The 19,442-nt window shown below is 39.0% G+C and overlaps 1 protein-coding gene across 5 annotated transcripts; it reads right to left on the bottom strand.

Moving 5' to 3' along the window:
• Nucleotides 1-677: 677 nt before the first annotated feature.
• Nucleotides 678-18,816, bottom strand: LOC121375583 (arfaptin-2-like). Of its 5 annotated transcripts, XM_041503109.1 has the most exons (7): nucleotides 18,182-18,813; nucleotides 16,156-16,296; nucleotides 8,373-8,674; nucleotides 7,117-7,527; nucleotides 6,709-6,802; nucleotides 5,394-5,574; nucleotides 678-985 (listed from the first exon to the last, which is right to left on the bottom strand). In XM_041503109.1, the coding sequence occupies exons 3-7, from the start codon at nucleotides 8,644-8,646 to the stop codon at nucleotides 881-883; spliced, it is 1,065 nt and encodes a 354-aa protein (XP_041359043.1). In that variant the 5' UTR covers nucleotides 8,647-8,674; nucleotides 16,156-16,296; nucleotides 18,182-18,813; the 3' UTR covers nucleotides 678-880. The 5 variants fall into 5 exon arrangements, with proteins under 5 accessions (XP_041359043.1, XP_041359045.1, XP_041359041.1 ...); XM_041503111.1 differs by lacking the exon at nucleotides 16,156-16,296 and having other exon boundaries at nucleotides 6,724-6,802; nucleotides 18,182-18,816; XM_041503107.1 differs by lacking the exon at nucleotides 16,156-16,296 and having other exon boundaries at nucleotides 18,182-18,812.
• Nucleotides 18,817-19,442: the final 626 nt, after the last annotated feature.

Genomic DNA, 19,442 nt, shown 5'->3' with positions numbered 1-19,442 from the left:
TGACTGTTACAGTGACATAACTTGACCAACATTATTCTGTTTTCTTCTTCAATTTTTTATGTTTGGTTTTAATATAATACTGATAACAAAAGGCTTTGATAATTGATTATAAAACTGGCCACTACTCCATGTATTTAAACTGTGAATAAAAAAGACTTGGAGAATACTCAACAAGCTACAAGGCAATTCAGTTTATTGTGAGTGCAAGATAAACAGTATTGCCGAGTAGCGAGTTAGGTATTCTATTTATAACCCATTATAAAATCTTTATCATTTTATGGATAATTTTCAAATGAAACTGTTATTAAAAACAAGTTTGCAAGTTGAGAACAAGAAACAGTGTTGCATCATAGCTGTGACATAAGTTAGTTGTTGACATGACTGTCACCATGGACACTATTCTTACATTTAACTAACCACTGCAACCACTAAAATGATCAGCTAACAGCTGGCAAGTCAAAGCCTACAGTCAAGCACCGATTATGATGTCAAAACGTGTCTAGGGGAAAAAATGGAATTTTTCTTTCCCTAGGGAAAAATAATTTTTCATTCCCCACTTCTCTCTGTCCATATAGGTAATAATACCCACATTGTAATACAAAATTCTGAAAATACCCATCCATACATTATACAATGTATCTGCTTTAACAGCAGTAAATAATTCTGTGACAGCTATCATTAATCATATATTTTTATTTCACTATAATCTGATTTAAAAACATAACAATAAAAATCATATATTTATACATTATCTAAAAATAAAATGAATTTATGGTATGGAAAGCACACATGAAGTAAATTTCAAGGCACCATGTCAAGCTATATTATTAAATATCTTCTTCAGTAAATAAATATCTTCTTCGTGTTGCTCACGCCAAGATTATTTTTCTGAATTTGGCTGACTTTGTGATAGAGTAAGAGCACCAGTGAAACACGTAGCGCAGGCATTCTGAAACAACATCAGCTGTCTCTGCAACACTTGCACCTAGTGTAAAACAAAACATACCAGTAAATTACAACAGGTAAACATACCATCAAATCAAACACAATTACTTTCTCTAAGGAAAGACAAACATTTCTCCCCTAATCAATTAACACCTCTCCCCTCCACTACCTCCTAAACACTTTCATATATATTGACTTGTATATAGTAAGGGTCGAATTTACGAAGCCTGGTTTTTTTTAATGCAGATGTTTAAGTATTGTAAATGTATGTACTTTACACACCTTTAAGACATAAACAGGCTTTGTAAATTCAGTCCTAAGTCACCTGAGAAGAAGACATTACAAATGGCCTAATATGTGTATTATTTTTTAATATTTTAATTCTGGCATATATTGTTTTACATTTCAGAATATTTTCCTTTTTCATAGATTTTTAAAAGTGGCAGCAACAGAAGATGAACTGTGTGGTTTAATTATGGTAATGAGAGGGGCTGAGTTTCTGAGATCACGGAAAAATTGACGGAATCATGGAATTCAGTAGCTGAATTAGAATTCCTAATTTTTACAGATTTTTATGTTTTAATATTATTTCTTTTTAACAAACACAATTGTAAAGATTTGTTTTATTTTTATATGTATTTACTATTATTTAACAAAAGACTTGCAACATTTTCTAATTTCAATGCAGGTGGTGCATACAGAGGATAATAAATGAATTGCCAATTATCAAATTTATACCCCAAGTGAAATAATTTTTAATTGTCAGGAGCTATAACTACATTTTATTCATGATCACAAATAATTTACAAAAGCCAAAGTCCTATTTATTCTGTTTAAAAAATCTGTAATGAGATGTATTAAAATAGCATTTGTTTTTCTTACAAATTTACCAATAAAGACTAATTAAACAATGTGACATCATATTTAGTATCAGTAAAGTCATCGGTTTGTAAGAGCCAAATTGTCCAATAATACTGTACATTACACAAATGCATAATAATTTCTCAGTGAGAAATTATGATTTTTATTTCCTGGGTTATGAGTGCCCACTGGGGTAATAATGCAGAATCTGTAAAGAACTGACATCATTCTTGTACATTACGATTCCTTCCTGTAGATATGGCACATAATAATCATATGAATGTGTGACAGTTATGAACATACAGTGAAATAATTCTAACAACAAATATATTGGGTTTTGCAAGGAATATTGTATCAATTTGTAAATTAGTTTGTCTGGTTAAAATGAATACGCTGGCACTAACCCCTCTCCACAAAAGTATGGTTTGAATCTTTGATACTAACTTACTAACTATTCTATACTGAATAATTCACTCATAAATAATAACTCACGTTATTTCAGGGATTTTGAACAGATCACATCAACACACCTTATTTTCTTTTAACTATACTATAGGAACAATACCTGGAGTAGGGTAGGGCACAATCTCTAGCAGGGAAGGTGGGGTACAATCTCTAGCAGGGAAGGTGGGGCACAATCTTTAGTGGGGGAGGTGGGGCACAATCTCTAGTGGGGGAGGTGGGGCACAATCTCTAGTGAGGAGGTGGGGCACAATCTCTAGTGGGGGAGGTGGGGCACAATCTCTAGTGGGGGAGGTGGGGCACAATCTCTAGTGAGGAGGTGGGGCACAATCTCTAGTGGGGGAAGGTGGGGCACAATCTCTAGTGGGGAGGTGGGGCACAATCTCTAGCAGGGAAGGTGGGGCACAATCTCTAGCGGGGGAGGTGGGGCACAATCTCTAGTGGGGGAGGTGGGGCACAATCTCTAGTGAGGAGGTGGGGCACAATCTCTAGTGGGGAAGGTGGGGCACAATCTCTAGTGGGGGAGGTGGGGCACAATCTCTAGTGGGGGAGGTGGGGCACAATCTCTAGTGAGGAGGTGGGGCACAATCTCTAGTGGGGAAGGTGGGGCACAATCTCTAGCAGGGAAGGTGGGGCACAATCTCTAGCGGGGGAGGTGAGGCACAATCTCTAGCAGGGAAGGTGGGGCACAATCTCTAGTGGGGGAGGTGGGGCACAATCTCTAGTGGGGGAGGTGGGGCACAATCTCTAGTGAGGAGGTGGGGCACAATCTCTAGTGGGGGAGGTGGGGCACAATCTCTAGTGGGGGAGGTGGGGCACAATCTCTAGTGAGGAGGTGGGGCACAATCTCTAGTGGGGGAAGGTGGGGCACAATCTCTAGTGGGGGAGGTGGGGCACAATCTCTAGCAGGGAAGGTGGGGCACAATCTCTAGTGGGGGAGGTGGGGCACAATCTCTAGTGGGGGAGGTGGGGCACAATCTCTAGTTGGGGGGAGGTGGGGCACAATCTCTAGTGAGGAGGTGGGGCACAATCTCTAGTGAGGAGGTGGGGCACAATCTCTAGTGAGGAGGTGGGGCACAATCTCTAGTGGGGGAGGTGGGGCACAATCTCTAGTGAGGAGGTGGGGCACAATCTCTAGTGGGGGAGGTGGGGCACAATCTCTAGTGAGGAGGTGGGGCACAATCTCTAGTGAGGAGGTGGGGCACAATCTCTAGCGGGGGAGGTGGGGCACAATCTCTAGTGGGGGAGGTGGGGCACAATCTCTAGTGAGGAGGTGGGGCACAATCTCTAGTGGGGAAGGTGGGGCACAATCTCTAGTGGGGGAGGTGGGGCACAATCTCTAGTGGGGGAGGTGGGGCACAATCTCTAGTGGGGAAGGTGGGGCACAATCTCTAGCAGGGAAGGTGGGGCACAATCTCTAGCGGGGGAGGTGAGGCACAATCTCTAGCAGGGAAGGTGGGGCACAATCTCTAGTGGGGGAGGTGGGGCACAATCTCTAGTGGGGGAGGTGGGGCACAATCTCTAGCAGGGAAGGTGGGGCACAATCTCTAGTGGGGGAGGTGGGGCACAATCTCTAGTGGGGGAGGTGGGGCACAATCTCTAGTTGGGGGGAGGTGGGGCACAATCTCTAGTGAGGAGGTGGGGCACAATCTCTAGTGAGGAGGTGGGGCACAATCTCTAGTGAGGAGGTGGGGCACAATCTCTAGTGGGGGAGGTGGGGCACAATCTCTAGTGAGGAGGTGGGGCACAATCTCTAGTGGGGGAGGTGGGGCACAATCTCTAGTGAGGAGGTGGGGCACAATCTCTAGTGAGGAGGTGGGGCACAATCTCTAGTGGGGGAGGTGGGGCACAATCTCTAGTGAGGAGGTGGGGCACAATCTCTAGCAGGGAAGGTGGGGTACAATCTCTAGCAGGGAAGGTGGGGTACAATCTCTAGTGGGGGAGGTGGGGCACAATCTCTAGTGGGGGAGGTGGGGCACAATCTCTAGTGAGGAGGTGGGGCACAAACTCTAGTGGGGGAGGTGGGGCACAATCTCTAGTGGGGGAGGTGGGGCACAATCTCTAGTGAGGAGGTGGGACACAATCTCTAGTGGGGGAGGTGGGACACAATCTTTAGTGAGGAGGTGGGACACAAGCCAGATTTTATATTTATTCACATGGTGTAAGACAGAAAAAACCTTACGTTGGGAGCACAACACCACCACCACCACCACCCCAGTTCTTATGGACTTGTAATGAATAATAATAATAAAAGGTTTGTTTTGTTTAACAACACCACTAGAGCACATTGATTAATTAATCATAGGCTATTTGAAGTAAACATTTGGTAATTTTGATTCGTAGTCATCAGAGGAAACCTGCTACATTTTTTCATTAGTAGCAAGGACCAGCCTTGGTGGTGTCATGGTTAAGCCATTGGACATAAGCCTGGTAGGTACAAGGTTCGCAGCCCGGTACTGGCTCCCACCAAGAGCAAATTTTATCGACTCAGTGGGTAGGTGTAAGATCACTACACTTTCTTCTCTCTCACTAACAACTAACCCACTGTCCTGGACACACAGCCCAGATAGCGGTGGTGTGTGCCCAGGACAGCATGCTTGAACCTTAATTGGATATAAGCACGAAAATAAGTAGCAAGGGATTTTATATGTGCACTTTCCCACAGATGGGAAAGCACATACCACGGCCTTTGACTAGCTGTGGTGCACTGGTTGGATTGTAATGAATAATTCCCTCATATATTATAACTCTCATTATTACATGGTCCTGGGGCCGTAGCCCAGTGGTAAAGCGTTCGCTTGATGCATGGTCGGTCTGGGATCGACCCCCATCAGTGGGCTTATTGGACTATTTCTTGCTCCAGCCAGTGCACCACGACTGGTATATCAAAGGCTGTGGTATGTACTACCCTGTCTGTGGGATGGTGCATACAAAAAGATCCCTTGCTGCTAATCGAAAAGAGTAACCCATGAAGTGGCGACAGCGGGTTTCCTCTCTCAATATCTGTGTGGTCCTTAACCATATGTCCGACGTCATATAAACGTAAATAAAATGTGTTGAGTGCATTGTTAAATAAAATATTTCTTTCTTTCTTTGGTCCTAAACTAGTTAACACATTAACACACCTTATTTTCTTCTAACAGTTTCATCTTAACAGCCACGTCTGCTTTGAGTCTTTCGTATTTGAGTTTATACTCTTCATGCTCTCTCTTGGCCGCTTCAATTCGCTGAAGACTATCGGAATCTGCTGGGCTGCTTAGGATTATACTGTTTATGTCACTGCGAGGGTGAGCGTCAAACTGGATCCTAAATATACGGAGAATACAAATCAAACAATCCCATCCACAATAATACATTATTTAAAAAAATATATAAAAAAAATAAAGGAAATAAATATTTGAAACAGAACCCTTCCACATATTTTAAACTAAGTCTATTTGATATACAACATATGGTTATTACAGTACTTGGTCGAGAGATGAAAACTTACTGCCACCATATAAGCTATTCCCGCCAAAAGACACAGCAATCTTTTATAATACCAAATAGCTCTCATACTTTGATATACATTATTAAAGTAGGGGGCAATCTATAAAGTATATACAACCAGAGTGGCTGAAGGGTGTGTGGGGGAATTCAGTAATAATGTAAGAAGAGTGTACAAGGAGAGGTAGGTTCATTAAAAAAGTACAAAATTGTAAGCGCCTAATTGTATACATTGCACTTTTCATCTTGGAAGACAGATGTACATCCATGCACGTGGGAGGTGGTGTAATGTTTAAGTGTACAATGGTAGTACATGGGGGTTAAAAAATCCCAGATTTTGTGTGGATGTACGTTATGGATGGTCTCTAGTGTAGAATATTTTCAGCTCATACAGCATTTTAGCCATTACCTTACACACTACTTACCGTAAACTCTGGCTTCAATTATCAATTTTGACAAATGCATCATGTTTCAGGGCCGTGCATATAAAGCTTTTGAGTTTAGACTCAAATCTCTATTGATGTTACATGCATGCATTTTGTATGGTGTTGCCATGGTGTCAGAGTCTTAATCTCTATTGATGTTACATGCATGCATTTTGTATGGTGTTGCCATGGTGTCAGTGTCTTAATCTCTATTGATGTTACACGCATGCATTTTGTATGGTGTTGCCATGGTGTCAGAGTCTTAATCTCTATTGATGTTACACGCATGCATTTTGTATGGTGTTGCCATGGTGTCAGAGTCTTAATCTCTATTGATCTCCAAAAGCTTTATAAGCACGGGGCCTAATCATCATGATGTTTGTAGCAGCTTCAAATTAATATTTTATGAAACCAAAAGGTACATCATCGATTTTGAAGAAAGGACAAAGTTATTAAAATAATTATTGCAAATATTATGTACTTGAGACATGGCTGTTCCGAGAAGAGCTAATAAGAAAAGTAATAAAACCTGGCTGTTTCATACTGTTTACATGTCATCAGTGTGTCTTCCATAGTCTTGTTGCACAGAGTGTCCAGAGACGAGATGAACAAGTTGAGAGCACCTGTCAACATTAAAACATTATGATTAAAACGCACTAATAGTCTATGGCATGCAACATCTTAGTAACACTGTCATATACAGTGAAACCTATCTAAACCAAACCCTGAACATAGTGGAATCCTGTCAAAATCGGTCAATTTTCATGGTCCCAAATGTAAAACATTTATTAAATATTAAATTTTTTATTTTGTTTAACGACACTACTAGAGCTTATTAAATATTAGGTCACTGGCATGATCCAGTTTAGACAGGTTTTACTGTATATCTAAAATGCATATTATTGTTAGGGAAAACAATAAAAATTAAAATACCAACCTAAGAAAGTGTCCCCATTATTGGCTACCAATATCTGCGTTTTACTGTTGTGTGTGAGTTCCTCCTCTAACTCAGGTGTGTCTTGCACAAGACCCATCAACGTCTCTCCTAGCAGGCGCTGGGTCTGAATGACGCAGTAAAAGTGGTTTTTCAGAGCTCTAGCTACATTCAGTAACTGAAGGTACCGACTCTGCTTCTCTCTCAGTGTCTCTATACTGGCTTTTATTTCAGGATCAATGGTTCTCGGCGAGTTGTGCATCTGCTCTGCTATCATCTGCTTTGTGCACTTGAATGTGTTGATGCCCCAATGTTTAATTGACCTCATTTTCGAAGTCGCCTGAGTGAGAGATTTTGAAAGAGATGCTCTGTTATCAGGACCCTGCTTTTTTAACCATATCACATTGCTGGTAGCTGTAAAAGAAAAAAGAAAAAAGAAATTTTATCACTAAACTGACTGGTGGTTTTCAAGACACAAAAGTCATAACCCTGATAATTTTAAAAAGAAAGAAGTCCTAACCCTATCCCTAATTCAAAAAAAAAGAAAGAAATGTTTTATTTAAGGACACACTCAACACATTTTATTTAAGGTTATATGGCGTCAGACATATGGTTAAGGACCACACAGATATTGAGAGGGGAAACCCACTGTTGCCACTTCATGGCTACTCTTTTCGATTAGCAGCAAGGGATCTTTTATATGCACCATCCCACAGACAGAATAGTACATACCACAGCCTTTGATATACCAGTCGTGGTGCACTGGCTGGAACGAGAAATAGCCCAATGGGCCCACCAACAGGCATCGATCCCAGACCAACTGCGCATCGAGCGAGAGCGCTCCCCCAATTCAAGTGGGTATTCAAACAGACGGATATTATCAGCTCATCACGCTATGTTAACTTATTCCATCTAGGAGACAGATGGCACCTACTTCTATTTTTTATTTAGATAGTATGAATTGTTTTAATCACCAGATAACAAAATGGTCACATATGCTACCTAATACAGATATTTCGCATTCAAATTGTGCATGCGTACAAAGAGTAATGCTGAATTAGACTGTATCCAGGCTACTTACAACTTGGGAGGCATTATTGACAGTTGTCATGAGTAGCTTCGTAGGAGATGTGAATTTCTGGCAACTAACACATATTTCGTATCAGATGGTATAATGGCTGTGAAAAACGGTCTACTAATGGTCACAATGTAGAGGGCTGAAGCTATTATCATGATAAATGTATTGTCGATTATTTCACCTGATCCATTCTTGGCTGTTGCACCTTCTGTGGTGGGAATCTCACTGGGTGGATCAAGTTGAATAGTGCACATTTTATCACTGAAGTTGGTGGTAGAGATGGTCGGTGCTCCGACTTGGCTGGTGGAAGTGTCCTCAGTGGGAGAAGCAATATTGGGTGTGCCAGTCATGCCAAACGAAGTGTTGTCACCAATGTCAGGAGTATCGGCCATCATCTTTCCTGGATTCTGCTCATCCGCGCTCCCTTCATCCGATTTGTCGCTATCGGTGTTCATTATTCTCTCTTACAAATGAACCGGAAACCTAGAAATGTACAAGAAAGTTAAAGTTTGTTTTGTTTAACGACACCACTAGAGCACATTGATTTTTTTATCTTATCATCGGCTATTGGACGTCAAACATATGGTCATTCTGACAGTTTTTTAGAGGAAACCTGCTGTCGCCGCATAGGCTACTTTTTTACGACAGGCAGCAAGGGATCTTTTATTTGCGCTTCCCACAGGCAGGATAGCACAAACCATGGCCTTTGTTGAACCAGTTATGGATCACTGGTCGGTGCAAGTGGTTTACACCTACCCATTGAGCCTTGCGGAGCACTCACTCAGGGTCTGGAGTTGGTATCTGGATTAAAAATCCCATGCCTCAACTGGGATCCGAACCCAGTACCTACCAGCTTGTAAACCGATGGCCTAACCACGATGCCGGTCAACTAGAGGATATCTATTTATTAATCATTGGAAATTGGATGTCAAACATTTAGTAATTTTGAGTCTTAGAGAGGAAATAAAGTTTGTTTTGTTTAACGACACCACTAGAGAATATTTATTTATTAATCATTGGCTATTGGATGTCAAACGTTTGGTAATTCTGGTAGTGTTAGAGGTAACCTGCTACAATTTTCCATTAGTAAAAAGGGATCTCTTATATGCATCATCCCACAGACAGGATAGCACATACCATGGCCTTTGATATACCAGTCATAGTGCACTAGCTGAAACGAGAAATATCCCAATGTGTCATCAATGGGCAGTGGCATAGGAAGGTGCCAAAAAGTGGGGGGGGGGGGGGGGGGGCACCACACTTTTATATTTACACTATTATAAAGCAAAATATCTACATGCCCCTCTTGCCCCCAACACTTCCTACACCAATGATCGGGGATCGATCCTAGACCTAGATCGTACCACTGGGCTACGTCCCTGTTACGGGATCGATCATAGTCTGACCAATGATAAGGCAAATTTTTTACTACTGGGTTACATCCCCGGTACAAGAGTCATTAACAAAGTTGTGCCTAGAAAATGTATATGTTGTGGAAAGGACATGTTGATGTTTTGTTGGCAAGTGTCATGAAATTCCTGACTTTTATATAGTATCCTAACTCGTGGTTAGCAACAAAATCCTCAGCAACAGACGGACAGTACTGGTCGGATCTTAAAGAACCTAACTCTAATAATGTTCAAGCTACAGATTTTTCTAAAATTTGTATATGCCCAAATAAAATCACAACCAAATAATTTCATTTACTAGCTAAAAAAACCCAAACAACTCCACAATCCCCCAAAACCCCTCCCAAAAAAACAACAACAACAACACACAACAACAAACAAAAAACAACAACCCCAAACACCAACACATTTATTGATAAATCTTTTAAGAGTGACTGACATATTAAGCAACTGATGTCACATGTTTCTGGCCCATAAATTATTTGATGGTGAAAAACAGACTGCTGTTTTGATACATATACATGTATATTTTTCTCCTTGAAATTCTTGAAGAAGCCATCAACTGTTTATGTCATATGGCAGCACATAACATTTTTGATATTCACTAAGCTACATTAAAAAATATATAATAATAATGAATAATTTGGGATATTTATGAACTTTAATACAGCACCTTTAACTAGGGGTGGGCGACATTAGTAGTTTACTTGTTTACTGCAACATACAAAATTTCTGAAAAGAAATACCACTGTATACTATTTCTCAGATATATTGTTAGTGCTTTACTAAATGACGGGAAACATTTTTCAATACAGACATTTTGGTATTTTGGAATTTGCTCGGTATGGTAAATCAGTATCGACATGAACGGTATACCGCCCAGCTCTACATTTCGGTGCATAATTTCTTCTTCTTTTTTACCCCCCCCCCCCCCCCCCCCCCCCCCCAATAAATTAGCCATTTCTTTTGATATGCATTATATCTAAATGATCAAAATAGAATGGTATTCGCAAAACGTTCAGGGCAATATGAAAAAAATACTAAGGTCTACCAGTATACAAGATTTTTTTAACATTTTCAAAATAAAAAATGCAGATCCTGACAATAGTAAAAAATCTAATTATAGGCCTACTATAGATTTTACTAAAAGTTATTTATTTCTGAGCAGATTACTTTTCTAAATTTCACACAAAAATAGTATGAGTATCGTCCGTTGCCCTGTTTCGGTGGTTGTGTTGTTTGTGTGCAACAATACATACATTTGAATATTTGTTATGAATTTGACTTTTGCATGGGAAAAGTAAACAAACGTCTGTCATAGTCACAGAAATGTTCATAAAAATAAAGTTAAAATGAGCAAAGAAAGCAAGATTGAACTTTACCCACTCGTAAACACGGCATATTTCTCAATACCTTTTTTCTATGATTTTCAAAGACTGTAATTTCAGAGAAAATTTAATTTTAAAAACTATTTTTGTTTGTTCTCAGCTGTAGGCCTACTGGTATTTGGTTATTAAGTCACACAATTGTTACGGTGTCTGCTGGTAAAATTGTCTTTACAGATACTTGCCAAAAATATATGGTCCTTATATGTTTTAACATAAATATATTTCTGGATATTTGTTTATATATTTATTAAAACTCAGAATCCAGCTTATATTTTTTAACCAAAGAATTTTACCGTTATAACCATTCATTTGCTCAACTAATAACACGATTGCAAGACATCATAATGGTTATAGATTCGTTTTCCTAAAATGTTTGTCTGTTAACATTGGTTCTCGAGGGCTCCATTTTGTAATTTACAATAAAATATTTTTAATAAATTATTATAAGTTTGTGTTGGAAAGTTTTTGCTGTAAGCTATACCACTAAATGGATCACCCACCGAAACAGGTTGCATAGTTAACAATATTTACTGCTAATGCATGCCACAGTTTTTGATGCACATGCAATAATCTTAGCTACTTAGCAGCCAGTTTAGTGCTCATGTGAAGTGTAGAAATACTAATAAATAGGTAGGTATTTGAATAGCAACTGTTTGTTTATAAATATTGACATACTTTAAAACCGAATGCTTATGCTCAGCGAAACTGGTCCACCCATGATATATTTTTGTTATTTCCAAAACATGTTACCTTTATCTTTTTTTCTTTTTTTTTATGTGCACCTAGTGCACGGAGCACGTTAAGTCAATACTTTTCTTAACCACACTTACTACGTCCCTCCAGACTACGTCAAACCAAACTGAAATTATTTTTTGAAAAAGAAAAAAAAAAGTGTTGTAGGAGGATGGGACTAAGTATAAATGAACATTTAAACAAACATTCGCATATTCCACAATATGTTGCAGTAAGTATCACAATGCACATGTACATGTATATCGCAATATGAAAATTACTGGCGATGCCAAATCTAGTTCATGACTAATATATAGTCCATACCACTGGGATTGCATTTTTTTCATACTATGTAATTTACTACAAGTTATTTATTTCCGAGCCAATTGATTTGTAAATTGCATACACAAATTGTATTTCTTTGTTATTTCCAAAACACTTCAACTTTTCTCCTAACGTCAAACCAAACTGAAATTAGTTACAAAAAACATTTTAATGGAATGATGGGACGAACTATAGTCAATGGCGAAACCCACTAATTACACCCAACCTAGTTCATCAAGATAAACGTCTCCGGCACGGTGTTTATTATTGTGATGTTTATTGCTGTGCCGTAAGGTCCAATAAATGTCAAAATGTTAAAAAACGGACCGTAGATGTTTACCTTGGTGAACTACGCCCAACACTACTTGACTAGAATAATCATAAATAAAAGTCATGTGAATATTTAATGCAGTACTTTCATTTCAAACGTCAACTTATGTTTGAATAAAAATTCTGTAAATGAATAATGCTGGTATAAATACTCAGTTAAAACAGAACTAAACTTTACAAATTATCTGATTGACTCATTCAGATCTACTTTTGTGTCTTTTTTTTTATGCGCAGTGACGTTACTTTAGAGTTGTTCCCCTTGGTGCTGTGACGTTTTTTCGTCTTGTCTTCCTGGAAAAATCTCAGCGTCAGAAACGGAATAGCGAAAAAAAAGGTAGCCTACAATCCTCAACTCTACTCTGAAGATGTACCGAGGTGATCGCAGCATACGCACACTCCACACTTCCTCTCATGGGCGTATGGGGACTCTTTGATTTAGGGGGGCTGGAGGGGTTGATTTGCCCGAAATTTTACCCAGATAAAAACTGCCCGAATTTCCCCACTGTTTTGCCCGAATTTGGGGGGGGGGGGGGATTGCCCCCCCCCCCCACCCGGGTCATACGCCCATGCTCCCTCTGAGCCGGTTTAAGGATATGCGGAGCCTGTAGCACACAAGAGCGGGGTCCCCATCCCTGGATATATATTTTGCAACCCCTGAAGCGCGGGGTAGGTAGCACGTGCTACATGTGCTACTAGGCTAAATCGGCTCTGCACTCCCTCCAAGATGAAAGGCTAATTATATAGAGAATAATTATAATACATGAGTGGCCGTTAGATACCGTACCATTTATCTCACAACGAGTTGTTATAAAAATGTATCTAACGAGCGAAAGCGAGTTTGATAGGGTTTTAAACAATGAGTTGTGAGATAAATGGTATCTAATGGACATGAATGTATTATTCTATGTCTTACATATCCTCAAAAAACAGGTTTTAAGCAATTTTTAGCATCTTTTTGGACTAAAAGTTATTTACAGCCGTTGCACTTGTAGCTGACTTAAATTACGCGTCACAGACACATGATTGTCAGGTTAACTATACGTCACAGTCTAACCGATTTCCATAGCCCTGGGTTTTTAAAATTTTTATTGGACATATGACATTGGTGACCTGGTCATAACCTAGGAGCAGCCAGTCGTATGTCTTGAAATTGTTAACACACGTACATGTGTTAACAAGTATATGTAATAAATAACATGGTGTTCTCACCAACGGGTGTGTAAGGAAATAACTGTTCCTTTAATACTATATAGTCTATAGGGAACTTCCCTATAGAATACATAGTATTAAAGGTGCAATATCAATGCTGCATAATGGCGGCTTCCCCCAAAAGGGGTCCTCCCACCTTACAGCGGGTTTTATTATTATTATTATTAATTTTTTTTAAAAAATTTTAGCGCTGACACCATTGTTTTTCCTGTCATAGTGTAATTTGACCAATAATAGGCTTACGGGATTTTATATATATATATGGGTCAATATCAAAATTGGTAACATTTTGTGTCCCGGCTCTAAATTATATTATAAAATGTATATATTTCCCAATTTTTTTCACAAAATATTACTTTGACATCTATACACAAAACCACACATATTTGTAATATATTTCGGACATTAGTTTTTAAAAAATCAGTATCTCATGTCCCTTGCAAGGGGTGAAGTTCTATAAAGTTTAATATTGTGTCAAAAAATTACTATTCTTTAACTTTTTTTGCATAAATGTAATCATGAGATATTAAGTAACAATACTGTGCTATTATACTTTATTTTTGATAATTATATTTTACAAATTGTTTACTAAATATGTGTGTCCCTTATATATATGTCCAAACTGTTACCTCCATCATAAAATGTTCATAATTGGAGCTCCATGAACTTGGTCTTGTTGTACTTTCTACAAAGGATCTTCCACTTTCTGTCTTATCATTTGAATGTGGCCTTAATTCAGTAACTTGTACCAGAAGACACAAAATTTTGAATAAGTAAGTATATTTCTTTGCATACACATTTTGAGCATCCATACTGTTACTGTCTTTGCATATGCCAAAATACGAAATTACATTTTAAAATATTTAAGCAAATTATGTTGTCTAAGAACACACCATGTACCAACTGGGCATTCTACATGTGACCTTGACCGTGTGTACATAATTGCTAAAATATTGTAAAATTGTCCTAACTGTTATAGTCCATACCGTTACTTCACCCCTTGCAAGGGACATGAGATTTCGGCATAATTTCTTAAATAAAATACTGATTTTTAAAAATTAATGTCCGAAGTATATTACAAATATGTGTGGCTTTGTGTATTGATGTCAAAGTAATATTCTGTGAAAAATTGGGAAATAATATAATTTAGAGCCGGCACCCAAAATGTTACCAATTTTGGTATTGACCCATATATATATATCAAACACCCCCTCCTTCCTCATAACGTGTTGTAGCTCGAGTGCCTAGCCCTCCCCTGTTTATATGTTATCAGGGACAACATATTTATAAACGGGAGAGCTACAGAGGACACTCGAGCTAAACGTTTTGTAACACATTCCGTGACCCCTCTCCCCCCCCCCCCCCCCGACCCGTATGAACCATATCTGAAGTGCGATGGGCACATTCTCTAACAGAGTAGAGCATCTATATAGAGGGATACAATCCAGATTTGTATCTATATTTTTACAGAGTACATTTTCGTCCTTAAGTGGGGACATAGACCTCCCCCGTCTCTCAAAAGCCAGCTACCTCTACTAGTAGAAATGAACAAAATAAATAATTCTATAATATTTAGGAGACGAACGACGGCATGTTCAGTGGAGGTGATTAGGCGGCTGCTCCGTAACATTATACCAGGTAGACGTTTCCGGCAACTGTTCTGTCTTTGTGCAACCCATATGGCTTTGACGGCCCTATTTAGCTACAGTCAACTTGCCAGATTTTTTTTGGATTTTCCGATTTTATAAGAATGAATAAATGACTGAATGTTTAAAAACACCCCAGTACAAAATACACCTCGGCTATTGGATGTCAAACAAAGGTAAGTACATGAATATGATAATATACACCAAAAATAAAAATGATATACATGTAATTCGATTGTACAAGATTTGTTACCACTTGATGAAATAGGAATCTAGTCATACTGAACGTAACCTTTTTGACCTACACAGCATTACAATTTCTATAATTTTACTGAGTTATTTAATTATTTAAAGCTTTTGTGTGGGGTCGAGTTACTTGTAATTACGTAAAACACTTGGGGGGGGGGGTAAAAAGTTACGTAACGTTTTTATTATCCCCAGTCGAACAGTCATCGAGAGGATATAGCGTCTTGTTCGTATACGTACACGATGCACAACCTCACTGCTCTACGGATTTTAATGAATTGTTACATGTAGGAATAGGATTTGTGTGAAAGGTTAGGGTCGCTGTTACAAAAAGACATTACGACGTCGTCGTTCTACCGACTTCACTTCTCATCTGATTTTAAGTAAACTTCACATATGAATAGGATCATATCTTGAACAAGTTCGAGTTCACATCCGTCTGGGTCAAACGTCCAAGTACCTGTTACTAAAACCTATTGGGTTATTTCTCGTTCCAGACAGTGCACTACGACTAGTATATCAAATATCGTGGTATGTGCTATCCTGTCTGTGGGATAGTGCATATAAAACATCCCTCACTACTACTGGGAAAAGGAAGCAGGTTTCCTCTCTAAGACTATATGTCAAAATTACCAAATATTGGACATCCAATAGCCGATGATTAATAAATCAATATATACCATGGTGGTATCGTTACTAAAAGTATAAATTATGACGTCATCGCTCTTGACTGCATTTCGCATCCGATCTTCATGAAACTTCACATATAGGAATACGATCATGATATCTTGAACACGTTTGTGTTTCACTTCTCTGCATCACTGTCAATAAAAATTAAAATTAAGACCTGTACTGAGTATTGCGAAATTGTGATGGGATTTGTAGTTTCTGATGCCTTGTTTATACTGTAAAATGCAGCAGCCATTGCCATAGACATACGGGCTACGAATTTTGTAGGGGTGGGGGCAGGCTGGCTTTTGCCCAAATATATGTAATGGTAAATACATGGTAAGCACATTTTGCCCGAATATTTCTATAATTTTGGCCCAAATTTGAGGATTTTCTCCAGCACTAGGGGGTAGTTACCCCCCCCCCCCCCCCATCATCTCATACGCTTATGGCCATTGCTAGTTTGTTCTTTTGTCCAGATTATTTTCCATATAGTATTTATTACCAAACCAAACAAACGTAGGCCTAAATACAGACTATCCAAATAATATTGGTCAAATTGCGTCAAAATAACAGGGAAAGCTGGAAGGGACAGGATCATTGATAAGCGCTATGTAATTTTAGAGGAGGAATGATCTTGGAGCTTATTATAAAAATGCAAAATTTTACGTTACGTAGGCTAATTGTTGAACGGCCCCTTGTAGCACTGACGTAACCAGGATTTTAGGGGGGAGGGGACCTAATTGGGGGAGGTGGGCAACCCACATTATGTATGTATATATGATTTTATAAACAATTTAATAGTTTTAAAAAAAAACCAAAGTTTGATTGGGGGAGGCATGGCCCCCGTGCACCCCCCCCCCAAGCCTACGCCACTGCCTTTTAGTTATTTATATAAAAAAAAAAAAGTATAAAAATAGTGAAATAATATTATATGACATTTGTAACTGTGATATTGCACCTTTAACCGATTCTCTCTTATGTTCAAGGCCATATTATGCCTTCCCATAAGCGTACGATGTCAACTGCAACCCCCACCACACCACCCAGTGCTGGACAAATCTTCGTATTCGGGCAAAATGAGCTGGCCTGAAACCTTTTCATTATTCTACTCACAATATTAGTAGAAAAACAAGAACACTTTTTAAAAGCAAGATTTTAAGTCTACCTTTAGCTACCCGTTTTTAGCTAAATGTTTTCTCACTCTTTTGACTGGTTCACGAAGTGGCCATTCCGTTTAATTTGTAGCGTAGAAACTTGTCTAGCAAGCGTTAGAGACAAACGGCCGACTAAACGTACCCCAGGTGCATCTTGTGAGAACAAAAGTAATTAAGTTATCATTTGTTTATGTTATAAACAACCTCGATCTCAACTCATCCAGCAAGGGTAATCGACCCTAGAACAATTCTCATCTCATGCGAGTAGTCTAACACACGTTACATTGTCGTATAGATGTAACATTACACGAAAACTGTTCAACAGGAAGTATGATGGGTGGGTTTTCTGTTGGGTTTTTTGTGGGATGTTTTGTAACCGTGAAATGCATTAGCCCGTATACTCTGACTAAGAGAGCTAGACGGACATTTGGACAGTTATACGCTCTCGTAATTGTCCAAATGTCCGTTTTAGCTCTCTTACAGTCGGAGTACTCGGGCTAGCAATGCATGAGACATAACTTTGATGATGTTTGCTTGTGAATACTAAGGCTTCGAGTTAAACAAGCAACAATAACGACTACAACAACAACCATAAATACAACAACATCAACAACAAGAAGAAAAATGCAATTTAGCTTCGATAATAAACAAAAGTATTTGCTGGATGGTTTGCCTAAGCTTCCAAGAGTGGTTTCCCTTAACATGCATTTCGAAGTACAAAGGTTTGTCATGAATACAAAAAAAATAAAAATAAAAATGACCTACATACCTAAACTTTGTTGACTTTTCTTTGCATAATGTATATTCATTAATTACGTTTATCGAATCCTTGCGGAGCGACATTAGCTAATATTTAGATAGAATACCTTTATAATCTTACCTAAAATTGATGACGGGGATAGGACATTTCTTACACGAAACCAGTCAATAAACCACTTCCGGATAGGCCAATGTGTGTACAGTCAAACCTCACGTAAACAGCCACCTGAGGAAGTATTAAACTGTTGCCAATGAAGACCAGTGGTTGTTTAAAACAGGTCGATTTGTAATTTTATGATTCGGGATGGTAATGGTGTAGCCTCTTAAGACAGGTGGCTGCATAATAAAGGTTACCATTCGAGTAAGGTTCACTGTAGAAGAGTTGAGCTGTAATAATGCGCGGGTAATAATATAACCAGTTACACGAATCTTATACATCTGTATGGGCTTCATCCGTTTGTAAAATAAACAAAGTGGCAATGTTGCGTGACATAAAACATTTGATCTGCAATCTATTTTTATTTACGATTTATTTGTATTATTTAATCTTTTACATGGCATCATCCTTAATAATGCGCCCATTGGGCTATTTCTCGTTCCAGCCAGTGCTCCACAACTGGTGTAACAAAGCCTTTAAGGCCGTGGTATGTACTTCTAGTAGTGTAGGTATAAAATGCTCCTACTGGCAGTAGCTAGTGGAAATTTCCCTATTAGCTCAGTCTGTTTCGAACCACGTCTCTCAGGGCTCTACCAACTGAGCTAATAGGGAAATTCCCACTAGCTACTGCCAGTAGGAGCACTTTATACCTACACTACTACATACTATCCTTCTGTGGGATGGTGCATATAAAAGATCCCTTGCTGCTAATCAAAATAGCCGATGAAGTGGCGACAGCGGGTTTCCTCTCTCAATAATTGTGTGATCCTTAACCATATATCCGACGCCATATAACCGTAAATAAAATGTGTTTAGTGCGTCGTTAAATAAAACATTTCAATCCTTAACAATGCATAAGCGTACGGGCTTCCCTTTTTTTCTTCTTTTTTTTTTTGGGGGGGGGGGGGGGGATTGTGGAGGCTGATTTTATCTCTAGTTAAACGAAGAAGGAAGGAAGAAAATGTTTTATTTAACAACACACTCAACACATTTTTATTTACGGTTATATGGCGTCGGACATATGGTTAAGGACCACAGATATTGAGAGAGGAAACCCGCTGTCGCCACTTCATGGGCTACACTTTTCGATTAGCAGCAAGGGATCTTTTATATGCACCATCCCATAGACAGGATAGCACATACCACAGCCTTTGATATACCAGTCGTGGTGCACTGGCTAGAGCGAGAAATAGCCTAATGGGTCCACCGACGGGGATCGATCCCA

The sequence above is a fragment of the Gigantopelta aegis genome, chromosome 6 (genome assembly GCF_016097555.1).
Source record: "Gigantopelta aegis isolate Gae_Host chromosome 6, Gae_host_genome, whole genome shotgun sequence".
In the NCBI taxonomy this organism is placed as follows: Eukaryota; Metazoa; Mollusca; class Gastropoda; order Neomphalida; family Peltospiridae; genus Gigantopelta; species Gigantopelta aegis.
Note: the sequence above shows the minus strand (reverse complement) of the source record. Positions and strands in the feature narration are given on the sequence as shown.

Bases quoted from the DNA above. Each gene is read 5' to 3' on its own strand.
- LOC121375583 (XM_041503109.1), bottom strand. From the start codon at position 8,646: ATGAACACCGATAGCGACAAATCGGATGAAGGGAGCGCGGATGAGCAG. The intron at 7,528-8,372 runs GTGAAATAATCG...TTTCTTTTACAG, and splicing joins AACAGCCAAGAATGGATCAG to CTACCAGCAATGTGATATGG. The intron at 6,803-7,116 runs GTTGGTATTTTA...TAATGTTGACAG, and splicing joins TAATGGGGACACTTTCTTAG to GTGCTCTCAACTTGTTCATC.